Source organism: Tiliqua scincoides, chromosome 2, assembly GCF_035046505.1.
Source record: "Tiliqua scincoides isolate rTilSci1 chromosome 2, rTilSci1.hap2, whole genome shotgun sequence".
NCBI classification, from domain to species: Eukaryota; Metazoa; Chordata; class Lepidosauria; order Squamata; family Scincidae; genus Tiliqua; species Tiliqua scincoides.
Window position 1 is genome coordinate 267770953 of NC_089822.1, and position 13858 is coordinate 267784810.

Genomic DNA, 13858 nt, shown 5'->3' on the forward strand with positions numbered 1-13858 from the left:
TTACCCTTACAGAAGCCATGCTGATTCTCCCTCAGCAAGGCCTGTTCATCTACGTGTTTTGAGATTCTATCTTTGATGAGGCATTCCACCATCTTACCCAGTATAGATGTTAGGCTGACCGGCCTATAGTTTCCCGGGTTCCCCCTCTTTCTCTTTTTAAAGATAGGCATGACATTTGCTATCCTCCAGTCTTCTGGCACCATGACCGTTTTGAGGGATAAGTTGCATATTTTAGTCAAGAGATCAGCAACCTCATTCTTTAATTCATTAATAACTCTTGTGTGGGTGCCATCAGGGCCAGGTGACTTATTGTTCTTTATCAATGAGGTCTGAAACATCTTCTCTTTCAACCTCTCTCTGACTTAATTCCTTGGTCAGGAGGGGCCCTTCAGGCAGTGGTTTTTCCCCCGAGGTCTTCTGCCGTGGAGACAGATGCAAAGAACTCATTTAATTTCTGTGCCATTTCCAAGTCTCCTTTTATCTCTCCTTTCCCTCCCTCACCATTCAGAGGGCCAACCGCTTCTCTGAACATAAGAACAGCCCCACTGGATCAGGCCATAGGCCCATCTAGTCCAGCTTCCTGTATCTCACAGTGGCCCACCAAATGCCCCAGGAAGCACACTTGATAACAAGAGACCTCATCCTGGTGCCCTCCCTTGCATCTGGCATTCTGACATAGCCCATTTCTATAATCAGGAGGTTGCACGTACACATCATGGCTTGTAACCCGTAATGGATTTTTCCTCCAGAAACTTGTCCAATCCCCTTTTAAAGGCGTCCAGGCCAGATGCCATCACCACATCCTGTGGCAAGGAGTTCCACAGACAAACCACACGCTGAGTAAATAAATATTTTCTTTTGTCTGTCCTAACTCTCCCAACACTCAATTTGAGTGGATGTCCCCGGTTCTGGTTTTACGTGGGAGAGCATCTAGATGCACATTTTATCTGGTAGTTGCTTATCTTAATATTGAAATGTCTCTGCCTGCTAATAAATCAACAACAACAACAGTATTTATATACCGCTTTTCAACAAAAAGTTCACAAAGCGGTTTACAGAGAAAATCATAAATCTCATGGCTCCCTGTCCCAAAAGGGCTCACAATCTAAAAAGATGCAACACCAGCAGACAGCCACTAGAAAAGACACTGCTGGGGGTGAGGTGGGCCAATTACTCTCCCCCTGCTAAATAAAAGAGGAGCACCCACTTGAAAAAGTGCCTCTTAACCAGTTAGCAGGGGTTATAAAATCAGTGTATATTTTTTGCTATGTGTCCTCTTTATTAAGTTGCAAATGAATCTCAGTGCTGCTGAAACTTAGAAAAATGTTCTGTAACCTGTAATTTGTCCCTACATAAGAGCCCTGCTGGATCAGGCCTAAAGCTCATCCAGTCCAGCTTCCTGTATCTCACAGTGGCCCACCAAGTGTTTCAGGAAGCACACAAGACAGCAAGACACAACCTGCATCCTGGTGCCCTCCCCTGCATCTGGCATCCTGTCGTAGCCCACTGCTAAAATCAGGAGCTTGCACGTACCTACCATGACTTGTAACCCATAATGAACTTTTGCTCCAGAAATTTATCTAATCCCCTCTTAAAGGCATCTAGGTGAGATGCCATCACCTCTTCCTGGGGCAAGGAGTTCCACAGACTAATTGGGTAAAGAAATATTTTCTTTTGTCTGTCCTAACTCTCCCAATACTCAATTTTCATTGATGTCCCCTGCTTCTGGTGTTACATGAGAGGGCAAAGAGTGTCTCTATCCATTCCTTGCATAGTTTTGTAATCTCAGTCATGTCCCCCCTCAGGCACCTCTTTTCTGGACCTAAGAGTTCCATATGCTGTAACCTTTTCCTGTAAGGAAGGTGCCCCAGCCCAGTAATCATTTCAGTTGCTTTCTTCTACACCTTTTCTACTTCCACTATATCCTTTTTGAGATGTGGCGACTAGAACTGGACATAATACTGCAGGTGTGGCCATGGCACTTGGGATAAATGCTTTCATCGAACTGTCCACCAGCACCCCAAGATCTCTCTCCTGATTATCACTGACAGCTCAGAACCCATCAGCCTCTATGTGAAGTTTTGGTTTTTGGCTGTAATGAGCTTTGGCCCCAATGGCAGGTGTGTTTCAACTTACATTGAAAAGCACCTGCCATTTTGCTGCCCATTCTGTCAGTTTGGAGAGATCCTTCTGGAGCTCCTCAGTGTGAAATACTTTGGTTGAAAAGAGGGATAGAAGTCTTAACAACAGTTAAACACAAAGAAAGCATTAAAACAAAGCAAAACATGAAACAAAAACAATCCCACAACAATCCAGAGATGATCTGGCATGACAGTGAGTGGAAATGGAATGAGCCCCAAGATGTGTTGTGCCCATAACCATATAATGGAGCTATCCGGGCTGGGCCTCAAAGGATGAAGCCTGTAACTTTGCTATTTATATCTCCCAAGAATCCTTTCAAGGTGCAGCTGCTCCTGACAGCATGCTAGTTGTAGTTGTCCAACACCAGAACCACTACATCAGTGGTTCTCAAACTGTGGGTTGGGACCGACTGGTGGGTCACCAAAGAATGATGGAAAGGTCAAATAACGAACTGCCTCAAACCATAGTTGCTGATTACCCTGCAAAGAGCTCAGTTCCTGCAGTTTGCAAGGTAGCTGCTAATTACCCTGCATGGAGCTGAGCTCCTGAAGTTTGCAAGCATATGTAAAAACTGTATAGGGAGATACGGTCAATGTTTGAGGGCTTTTTCTGGTTATTACTTAAATAAATAAAGACTATTCCTTTCTAGAACTCCTTTTTTTAAAAGTCTGATAAATCAAGGTGGGTCCTGATAGAGTGTTGTTTTAAAAAGTGGGTCCTGGTGCTAAAAAGTTTGGGGACCACTGTACTACACCAGTTGCTGCTATTGAATGTTTTTTATTCTATTTTATTGTGCCACAGACCTTTTCCCTATGAGGTCTTAGAGCAGCAGGTGAGTGGGAAGCAGGTGAGGCAGAGCCTCCCCACCGGAGTCCTTCAAAAAGCACAGCTGCCTGGGTTGTGAGTGCTCCTGTGCCTCCCGTGCAAAGCACTCCAGTGGGGAGGCTCTGCCTCACCTGCCTCCCCACCCACCGCACCTCCCTGCTGCAGCTTCCGCCTCTTGATTCCAGTCCCACCTTCGGAGCCCAATGTCAGCTTGAGTTCTGAGTGAAGCAGAACCATAGCTTACATGTTGGTTCAGGGAGCAGGTGTGGACTGATGATTCAGGAGAATCAACAAGCACCTGGGACAGGCACACCCTGGGTGTGACCAAGCCAGTACTGATTGGCTGAGCTAACTATATAAGGTTAGTCTGATGGAGCTTCCAGTGCAGCAGTAGGGGAGTTGATGGAGATAACTGTGAGACTGCTGCCTGTGACTGAGGAGGCTGGATACTGTATGTATGTGATATTACTGACTTATGGACTGAACCTTTGACTGTGTATTATTGGAAACTGATTTGGACTTGTTATACTGGAACTGACTGCTCTCTGTGCTGACTCTTGGACTGTTAACTGACTACTCTGAATGTGATATCCCTTGCTCAATACAGCTGCTGAAAGTACTCTGCTGTATTTGATGTGTTTTCTTGCAACCTGCTCACAAAGCAGGTTGCACAAAGACTCACAAAGACTGGGATCCTACAACAATCATCCCATAATTTATTCAAAACCTATAACCTCAACAGCCCACACTGGGCCACAAGGACTGCGCCAGGCCGCTGCTTTTCAGGACTGGAGGCGGCCCCAGGGGGGCTGATCGGATGCGCTCTGGGAGGTGGGAGGGGGCGGACTTGCAGCCTCCTGCAACGATCTCAAGCCTGGCTTGCTTGGGAGGCGCTGCAAGGCGGGGCTGCAGATTCCTATAGGGACAAGGGGGAGGGGTGAAGGGAAGTCCTCCCCTCTTTCTTTCGCTTTGCTCATCGTGGGAGCTGGAGGTGAGTCCCAAGCAAGCTGCAACCGGAGGGGAGTAAGAGGAAAGGGGGGGAGGAGCCCCCAGGTGGGGAGGGAAGCCCAGGCGCACAGCCAGCAGGTGCAGGGAAGGAGGGAGGGGGCTAGAAGTCTAAATGCAATACCCCCCCCCCACCTTGCAGTGCATCTTAAGCTTGTGCCTGTTTGGGGGCGGCTGCATGCTACCCTGTGCACTGTTTTTGGAGCAGTTGGGTGGAAATGGGGGGTCTGGGGTGTGAAATGTTCTCAGTAGCATAGCTAGAGGGGGTGCAAAGCCCTAAGTTTTGCAGGAAGCCTCACCTTGGCTTGCAAAGCACAGGCATTCAAGCGGCCCCCCTCCCCCCACTAGCAGCCTGGAATGGCTCCCAAGGGGAGGGGGCCACTGGGAGGCTCAGTGCAACACCCAGTGCTTTGCAAGCCTTGGTGAGGCATCTTGCAAAATAAGTGCCTTGCACCCCCTCTAGCTATGCTACTGACTGTATTTTAGTTTTGGACCGTTGTATGTATATTTAATGACACTTTCTTGCTTGGACCTGCTGTGAACTTCCTCCAGCCTGGTTTTTTAACACAGAAGGGTGGGCTATAAAAGTAAGAAAGGGGGCTGAAAAGGGGCCTTGTGGCATCTGTGTCTGAGCCGGGAGGATCAGGGAGTATGTTGGAGGGTCAGTCTCTTCAGGTAAAAGGACTGGCAAAGCAGGGAGCGCCCCCCAACATCCAGCCCACCCCCTGCCTCTCCAAGTCAGGGTTTCCCCCATCTGCTCTCATGATCCCAGTTACAGGACATCACCAGGAAGGGACAAGGCCCCTGCCTGGCATTCTGCTTAGTGTCACCCTTGTGGACTGGGCTGGATGGCAGGAGGACAGCTGAAGAAAATAAAGCAGGGAAGGGCAGGTCTGGAAAGGCTTTGCAGAAGCCGGTCTTGCAAGGAGATTTCCTGGCGGAGAGGGAGGTGAGTGGGCAGAGAGAGAGGCAAAGGGGGAGCAAATAGGATTTCAAATTGCACAAGGAAGTGAAATCTGAAAAGGGCATGAAGGGTCAAAGTCTTCCCACCATGTTTGTCTCCCACGCAGGCCGTGGGATGGCTTCACGTTCCAGACCATCTCCTCTTTGGGGTGAAGCAGAAACAGCCGCTCGGCAGCCTGTTCAGGTAAGGGGCAGTGCTGAAACAGCAGCGATGGAAGGAGCCTCCTGCTCCAGGGCCCGAAAAAGCCCTGCTTCTCTCTTGCAACTCTTGCTGCTGCAAGATATCCAAGGACCCTGCACTGAGTTTGGAGACCAACCAGTTGACCAGCAGAGTCCAGTATTTGTCTGTCCTTGCACAAAGATTCCTTGGAGAGGAGAATTTCTCCCCGTAAGCTCACACTTGGCATCAACAGAAGGAGGCATCAAGCATGCATATGCCATTCCAGGACAGGGGCTCAGGCTTTGCCAGCTACCTCAGGGCCCCACAGACACTTGGGCTGTGCCCCATCTTTGGCCCCTAGGTGAGGCAGCAACATCTGTCTTTTGAAAAATAGCTGTATTGGGCCACCTGCATCCTGCCCTAATTTGAACAGAGGGGTTGGTAGGGATACCAGCTTGGCTGCTCCTACCTGCTGGCCCCCAGAAGCTGGGTGGCAGCTGGTCACTCCCCTCTCCCATACATAATAAGAAGAGCCCCAGCTCCATCAGGCCATAGGCCCATCCAGTCCGGCTTTCTATATCTCACAGTGGCCCACCAGATGCCCCAAGGAACACATAAGGCCACAAGATACCAGCATGCCTTGCATCTGGTGGGATAGGCTACCTCTAAAAGCCAGAGGTTGCATAAAGTCATTATGAGTTGTCAGCCATATGAACTTGTCCATTTTTCTGTCCAGTCCCCTTTGAAAGGCACCAAGGTCTTCAGGTGCCATCACCATATCTAGAGGCAAGGAGTTGCACAGGTTAATGATGTGTTGGATGAAGAACCACACTTTCCTGAGAGTAAGCCCCACTGAACAAAACAGGACTTACTTCTGAGTAGAGCTGGTTAGGATTGTGCCCTAATGTGCTCAGTCTGCCACCATTAGACCACTTTCTCATCATAGGCAAGGCATCCTGCCTCCCACCTTTGGTAGCTGTGATCTCTCCATGAGGACTGTGGCATTTTCATAAGAACATAAGAACAGCCCCACTGGATCAGGCCATAGGCCCATCTAGTCCAGCTTCCTGTATCTCACAGCGGCCCACCAAATGCCCCAGGGAGCACACCAGATAACAAGAGACCTGCATCCTGGTGCCCTCCCCTACATCTGGCATTCTGACTTAACCCATTTCTAAAATCAGGAGGTTGCGCATACACATCATGGCTTGTACCCCATAATGGATTTTTCCTCCAGAAACTTGTCCAATCCCCTTTTAAAGGCGTCTAGGCTAGACGCCAGCACCACATCCTGTGGCAAGGAGTTCCACAGACCGACCACACGCTGAGTAAAGAAATATTTTCTTTTGTCTGTCCTAACCCACCCAACACTCAATTTTAGTGGATGTCCCCTGTGGATTTAGTGGATTTTCCTTCAGGGTCCCGGGCTTTGTGTGGCTGGCATTGCTCCATCAGTGAAAGGAGAAGAAAAATGGACACTGAGGTGGTCAAATGTTGCTAAACATACTGCAGGGTGCCAGGGGAATGTCCAGTTCCTCTCACTTTATTTCCCCTTCCATACAAGGGCAGGAGGAAGGGATGTTGTGGAGAAATTGTTGGTGAGGAGGGGGCACTCAGGTGGATGGCAAAAAGCACTATAGCAAATCAATTTAAAAGTTTCTTTGCTCTGGTGATTTAAAAACAGCCTTGCTGACCTTTTGTGATGTAAGATGGGGGTCACTAAGAAGACAATCCATCCATCAGTCCTTCTCCAAGTGCTTCACACAGCCCCTCCCTTCACCAGTGCAAAGTGATCACCTTTCTTTCATGTGCTGGGGGAAGGGAGGGGTCGCCTGGAGAGAGAAGGATTGATGGATTGTCAACCAGCTGCCCTCTCTCTCTCTCTCATTAAGGAGGCTATTGTTAAAGGACTGTTCAGTTTTTTAAACTGATTTTAAAGGGATGCATTTTTCCCCTTCTCCAGGGATCAAGACATTCCTCATTTGCAGTGGCCATTCCTGTTGAGTCAAAAAAAAAAAATGTGTGTATAAATAGTCTGGACCTGTAATTTCTTTTCCAGGTTCTGGTGTCCTTTGAGGAGGTGGCTGTGCGCTTCACAAAAGAGGAAGGGGCCCTGCTGGATCCAGGCCAAAAAGCCCTTTACAGGGAAGTTATGATGGAGAATTATAGGATCCTGGCCTCTCTGGGTAAGGATGGACATTTTCCTGGTGGGTAGGAACTAAGGGCTTGAATTGCCTCTCTTCTTATTTCTCACTCTCAGAAGTGCACCCTAGCACTGGGGTGTGTGGGGCTGGTACACGTGCCCAGGAGATCAGAGTGCCTCCCTGTTGCAGAGTGAGTTTGGCCTGACTGATGCCGGCATGTCATGCATTCCTACATACAGAGCTGAATTCTGAATCTCCTTTCTGAGATGCTAGGCCTGCTCCTCGTGCAAGGAAAGCGCCCTACAGGTAGACCACAGCTGCAATACAAGGACATCTGCAAGAGGGATCTGAAGACCTTAGGAGTGGACCTCAACAAGTGGGAAACCCTGGCCTCTGAGCGGCCCGCTTGGAGGCAGGCTGTGCAGCATGGCCTCTCCCAGTTTGAAGAGACCCTTGGCCAACAGACTGAGGCAAAGAGGCAAAGAAGGAAGGCCCATAGCCAGGGAGACAGACCAGGGACAGACTGCACTTGCTCCCAGTGTGGAAGGGATTGTCACTCCCAAATCGGCCTTTTCAGCCACACTGGACGCTGTTCCAGAACCACCATTCAGAGCGCAATACCATAGTCTTTCGAGACTGAAGGTTGCCAATACAATACTAGGCCTGCTCCATTATTTGGTGGGCTGCTCAGAACCAGGCCCTGCTTGGGGGGGGGGGGGCTATTTCCCAGTCTGCCTGTCCTGCCTCTTCTCCCCATGGAAATGTGAGTGTATCAAGATCACCTGAAAGGGTTGTGGTTGCCCTGAGGCTGTGCCTTATGACCCCAGAAAGAGGCTGAAATTGGCCTGTTGAAATTGGCCAAACAGAAATTGGCCTGTTGCACTGGGGGCATGATGGAGTTCTGGCCTGGCTACTCACCTGGCGTTTTTGTTGTTTAAGGAGAATTGGAAACAGGATTCAAGATTTATTTTGTTGTCCCTGAGGCCAGCATAGGGGCTGTGCACATTCACTGGATCACTTCCGGAGCTGACTCCATCTTGGGGTGTCATGGGACCAAAAAAGCCCTTTGGAAACTATCAGTTTGCCAGCCCTCTCTGGTCATCTAAGCCAAACAGAGGGCCAGCAACATTAATTATCCTTCTCTTGGTCTTGTTTAGTGTTATGTAAAGCTCTGTTCAATATGAGATTTTGAGCAAGGTGATCAGATCTTGATACTTTCTTTCTAAGGGCTTTGTTTAATATGAGATTTTACACCCAGGTCAGGTTCTTTAGCATATTAATCTGTGAGATTAATCTGCATTAATGTAGCACATGATGTGTGAGCTTGCCTCTTCCCCATCCTACTCTGTGCCCTTTGGGGCAGGGGGGAGCCTAGAATCAGGTGGTTTTGGAAAGTCTCAATATTTTGTACCTAGAAGTATTTCATTTCCTTGTTTCCAGAGGAATTTCCCAAACCTGCCTTCATTTCCCAGCTGGAAGAAGGGGAGTCTGCATTTCTCCAGGAAGAAAAGAAATCAGCAGGTAACTTGCTTATGCACAGGACTGCTTGATACAGCAGAAGCTCCAGCCCAGAGGGTGCTGGGTGGATGGGACCAGAAGGGTGAGTAGGGACTGTGGTGAGTAGGGACTCTTTGCCACAATAGAAATTCCCCTTCTTTCTGGGATAGCTTGTTGGTTAGGATGAGTCAACAAAGTACATCACTGATATTCTGATCTCATCATCTGCAAAGCAGGACAGCAGCTTTAGACAGAGCTGTAGACTGAAAATGCCCATGTGATCTGAGTGTTTGATGCCATGAGCCCCCACTTACTTCTTTGCCACATTCCACCTTCTTTTCAGTCCCTCACTTCCTTTCCCAAGCCAGGGAGTGGAAGGAGGCTCAGTAGAAGCAAGTGACCAGTTGCAGGTGGCTGCATCCTGCCAATCTGGTGCCTGAAGCGACTGCCTTAGTTCATGGGTGGGCCAGTACCTGTTAATGGCAGCTTTCAAAGGCTCAGGATCACAACTGCATTCTAGCCACATTCATGAACAGCTGGAGTACATTATCCTGAGATTGTACTGGCAACCTTCAGTCTCGAAAGACTATGGTATCGCGCTCTGAAAGGTGGTTCTGGCACAGCGTCTGTGCCTGAGATTGTCACAATAATAATAATAATAATAATAATACAGGTATTTATATACCGCCTTTCTTGGTCTTTATTCAAGACTTTATTCAAGGCGGTTTACACAGGCAGGCTTATATAAATTCCCGTAGGGATTTTTACAATTGAAAGAAGGTTCTTTCTTTCAAGAACCACTACATTCAGGTGTTTCATTCTGATCTGGCTTCACATTCTGGCCTCCATCCTCCCACGCTCAGAGCAGATGGAATAGCTCGGCTTCAGCTTGTCAGCTGCTTCAAGGTCGCACGGTGCCTCGAACTGGTGACCTTGTGGATGTTATCTTCAGGCAGACGGAGGCTCTACCCTCTAGATCAGACCTCCTGCCAAGGCTGAACAGTGGCCACAAGGGCCTTATGCAGAATCAGGCACTTGATCCATTCTAGCTCAGTACTGTCTACACTGACTGATGGCCACTCTCCAGGGTTTCTGGGAGGGTCTTTCCCAGCTCCACTTGGAGATGCTGCCAGAGACTGAACCTGGGATCTGCTGCATACCAAGCAACTGCTCTGCCAAGTGAGCCACAGAAAGTAATGGCATATTATAAGAAATATTTTAATGTCAGTTATGAACATGGCAATAAATGGCAGAGTTGGGTGTAAAAAAGAGACATGGAATGAATAAATACTTAACTTTGACCAAGTAACAATAAGGGTCAAGCTGAGTCCAGGGAGGTCATGGGGCGTTCTGGGCAAGGTCCTGTAAGCTGGGTTCATTTAAGAACCATTTTACATATGTAAAGGGCCAGGTGGCAGGGCCTTAGGCAAAGGGTTAACACACTTTTCAGATGCTAAGAGAGTTGGCAAGGAGGCCCCAGCAGGGACCTTGGAAAGACAAGATAAGGAAATAGAAAGAATTTAGCACAGGTGTGAGAGATCATCAACAGGGGAAGAAGACAATGACTTGTATTGTGATTGGATAACAACTTGGGGTGACATGACTTAGTATAATTGTAATTTTATGTGATTGCCTCTGGAATCTCTCCTGGGTCTGTGGAAAATATCCTATAACTTTACAGATTATATTGGCAACCTTCAGTCTCCAAAGACTCTGGTATCGCGCTCTGAAAGGTGGTTCTGGAACAGCGTCTAGTGTGGCTGAAAAGGCCAATCCGGGAGTGACAATCCCTTCCACACCGGGAGCAAGTGCAGTCTGTCCCTGGTCTGTTTCCCTGGCTATGGGCCTTCCTTCTTTGCCTCTTTGCCTCAGTCTGTTGGCCAAGTGTCTCTTCAGACTGGGAAAGGCCATGCTGCACAGCCTGCCTCCAAGCGGGCCGCTTGGCCAGGGTTTCCCACTTGTTGAGGTCCACTCCTAAGGCCTTCAGATCCCTCTTGCAGATGTCCTTGTATTGCAGCTGTGGTCTACCTGTAGGGCGCTTTCCTTGCACGAGTTCTCCATAGAGGAGATCCTTTGGGATCCGGCCATCATCCATTCTCACAACATGACCGAGCCAACGCAGGCGTCTCTGTTTCAGCAGTGCATACATGCTAGGGATTCCAGCACGTTCCAGGACTGTGTTGTTAGGAATTTTGTCCTGCCAGGTGATGCCGAGGATGTGTCGGAGGCAGCGCATGTGGAAAGCGTTCAGTTTCCTCTCCTGTTGTGAGCGAAGAGTCCATGACTCGCAGTACAGAAGTGTACTCAGGACGCAAGCTCTGTAGACCTGGATCTTGGTACGTTCCGTCAGCTTCTTGTTGGACCAGACTCTCTTTGTGAGTCTGGAAAACGTGGTAGCTGCTTTACTGATGCGCTTGTTTAGCTCAGTATCGAGAGAGAGAGTGTCACAGATCATTGAGCCAAGGTACACAAAGTCATGGACAACCTCCAGTTCATGCGCAGAGATTGTAATGCAGGGAGGTGAACATTACAGAGGGTGAACCTATTTTTTTGCTTCCAAGCCTGGCATTAACCAGAGGAAACTCCATCTGAGCATCCATCTGCCAAGATAAAGATTGACTGGTAGCGAGGACTTGGAATTCAGAGCAGAGTAAACCAAGCTAGCTTTCTTGTTTTCTTTGCTAAATGTATACTGACTCCAGGGACTGCTTTTCCATCTCTCTCCTGCCACTTAGCAGGATGGGCAAGGTTGCCTGTGTATATTTTTGCCTTAGTTTACCACTTTGAATCTGTGTGTGTGTGCCTTCAGTCTGGGGGGTCCTTGCTCAAAAGGAACCCTTGGAGAATTAAAGTGCATGCACTGGTGGTGGGTCATTTAGGCTGAGTGTGGGTAGCTTGCTCCACAAGCTTGCAGAAAGTCACTTGGGCAAGAAATTGCACTGATGCCTTCTTTTCAAGAGCTTCATCACTTTGGAAACTCCCCAGCTCTGAAATGGGATTTTATAGGTTTAAAATGTCATTATGCAGACCAATTTTATGTGTAATGGAAGTAAAGTGGGCACCTGCAACCCTTTCCCTTGGGGGGAGTCATTACTGTGATAAACACTTAAAAGAAATTTCTATTTTTTTAGCATCTATGTAACATAAGAACAGGCAGCAACTGTTACCCTGCACATGCCCGAGATCTTGTCTGATTCTCAGAAGCTAAGCAGGGTCAGGCCTGGTTAGTACTTGGATGGGAGACCGCCTGGGAATACCAGGTACTATAGGCTTATACCATGATCTCGGAAGCTAAGCAGGGTCAGGCCTAGTTAGTACTCGGATGGGAGACTGCCTGGGAATACCGGGTGCTGTAGGCTTATACCATAGTCTTTCGAGACTGAAGGTTGCCAACCAACAACATAAGAACATAAGAAGAGCCCTGCTGGATCAGGCCAAAGGCACATCAGGGCTCTTCTTATGTTCTTATGAAAAAAGCAAAGGGACCCTGACTTACCCACAGAAGAGATCCCTTTCATTTCCATCATAACTTCTGCACACAGTACCTTTTGGCTTTGATGCAGCTGAGCCCATGACGCCTTGGTGGATTACAGAGCCACCTCCTCAAATGAAACTGGACCCTGAATGAAGAAAGTCACTAATTATCCTGACCCAACAATTTCAGAAACAAATCTCGTGTCATGGGTTTACAGACAGAAATCGGAATGGCTCACCTTCACCTAAAGAAGAGGAGATTTTATTGTAATGGAGGGGCCCCACTCACCACAGCACTCTTAGAATGGGACTATTCCAGAGCTTTTGCCTTAAAAGCTGGAGTGGACACTGTGGTCGGGGGGGGGGGGGAATAGTGATCTTTTGCTCTCCATTGATTCCACTGAGTAGTTTTTGACTTACACCTACCACTGAAGTCAGTGAGCTCAAGAATGGGGTCTGAGTGAGACATAGGATTTAACATATCACCTCCCCTTTTCATCCATCACTCCCCTGCCTCTGCCCCATTTTCACTCCACATGGGTGGTGTGAGGATGGTGTGGCTGTGCCAACCTAGTGCTTCACTGATATATCCGCCCAGCGTAGTGGTATCTTGACATCAAATCATGTGCTGCTCAGACTGGAGTCATTGGAGCAGAGGATTGTGTAAAATCAGTTGTGGAAATTATGCTCAAAAACCAAGTTGAGGGACAGGGTGCAGCACTACATGCAATGATCACAAGGTTGATGTTGATATTTATTGCTCTTGAGTGTGTGACCCCTAAGCTTCACAGATGCTCCCTTTCACACGTTTGATACAGCAGAACAAGAGACACAGGTCACTCAATTGTCCAGCAGGACTGCCTTCACCCCATCAGTCTGCAACCTGCCATGTTAACCATAATTGTGCTTCTCCTCCACAACAGCGAACTGATAGAGGATCACGGATCAGGGATGCAATCCTATACATATTTTCCTGGGAGTTGGTTCCACCAAATCCATTGGGTTTACTTCTGATTATTCATGCCTAGGAGTGCACTTTGGAGGTCCCATTTCCCTGTTGCACTGCTAATCAAGATTCTCTCTCTTTGTTTCAGGAAGCAACAGACGAGACAGGGAGCATCAGAAGAAGCCAGATGCAGTGCGACCAGAAGTGACACCCAAGAAAGACCAAGACAGATCAGGGAGGCAGGAGGGAAGCGTATCCCATATGTGGAGGAATAAATCAGTTGTTTGTCAGGATCAAGACTGCCATGAAATCCCAGTCCAACAGGAGCCTCCCAAAGGGAAGAGAATAAAGAAGCATCCTTTGCTTGGGGAGACAGTCAGTTCTAAATCCAGCACTAATAAATGCAGCAAAATCCACACAGGGAAGAAATCATTGAAATGCTCTGAGAGGAGAGAAAGCTTCAGCACAAGCAGACATCTTACTTCCCATAAAAAGATCCACACAAGGGAGAAAGTTGTGGATCAACGCAGATCAAGGAAGCTGGAGGAAAACCAGAAATCTGATGCTCAACAGAGTCAGGATTTCAGTGTCATCTCAGGTGACCCGGAAAAAGAAACTGGAAAGAGGAAGGAAATGTACCCTCAACGTGAAAAGACCTTCAGCAATAAATCAAACATTACAAGACATCATAACACCTACACA

General features: G+C 48.1%; 1 protein-coding gene across 1 annotated transcript in view; it reads right to left on the reverse strand.

Annotated features, from left to right (window-relative positions):
• Window positions 1–13858, reverse strand: part of LOC136640321 (zinc finger protein 721-like) — a 108512-nt gene that overhangs the window by 19422 nt on the left and 75232 nt on the right. The window contains exon 6 of the mRNA XM_066615363.1: window positions 13842–13851. Within this exon, the coding sequence (XP_066471460.1) occupies window positions 13842–13851 (10 nt within the window). The remainder of the gene's footprint in view (window positions 1–13841; window positions 13852–13858) is intronic.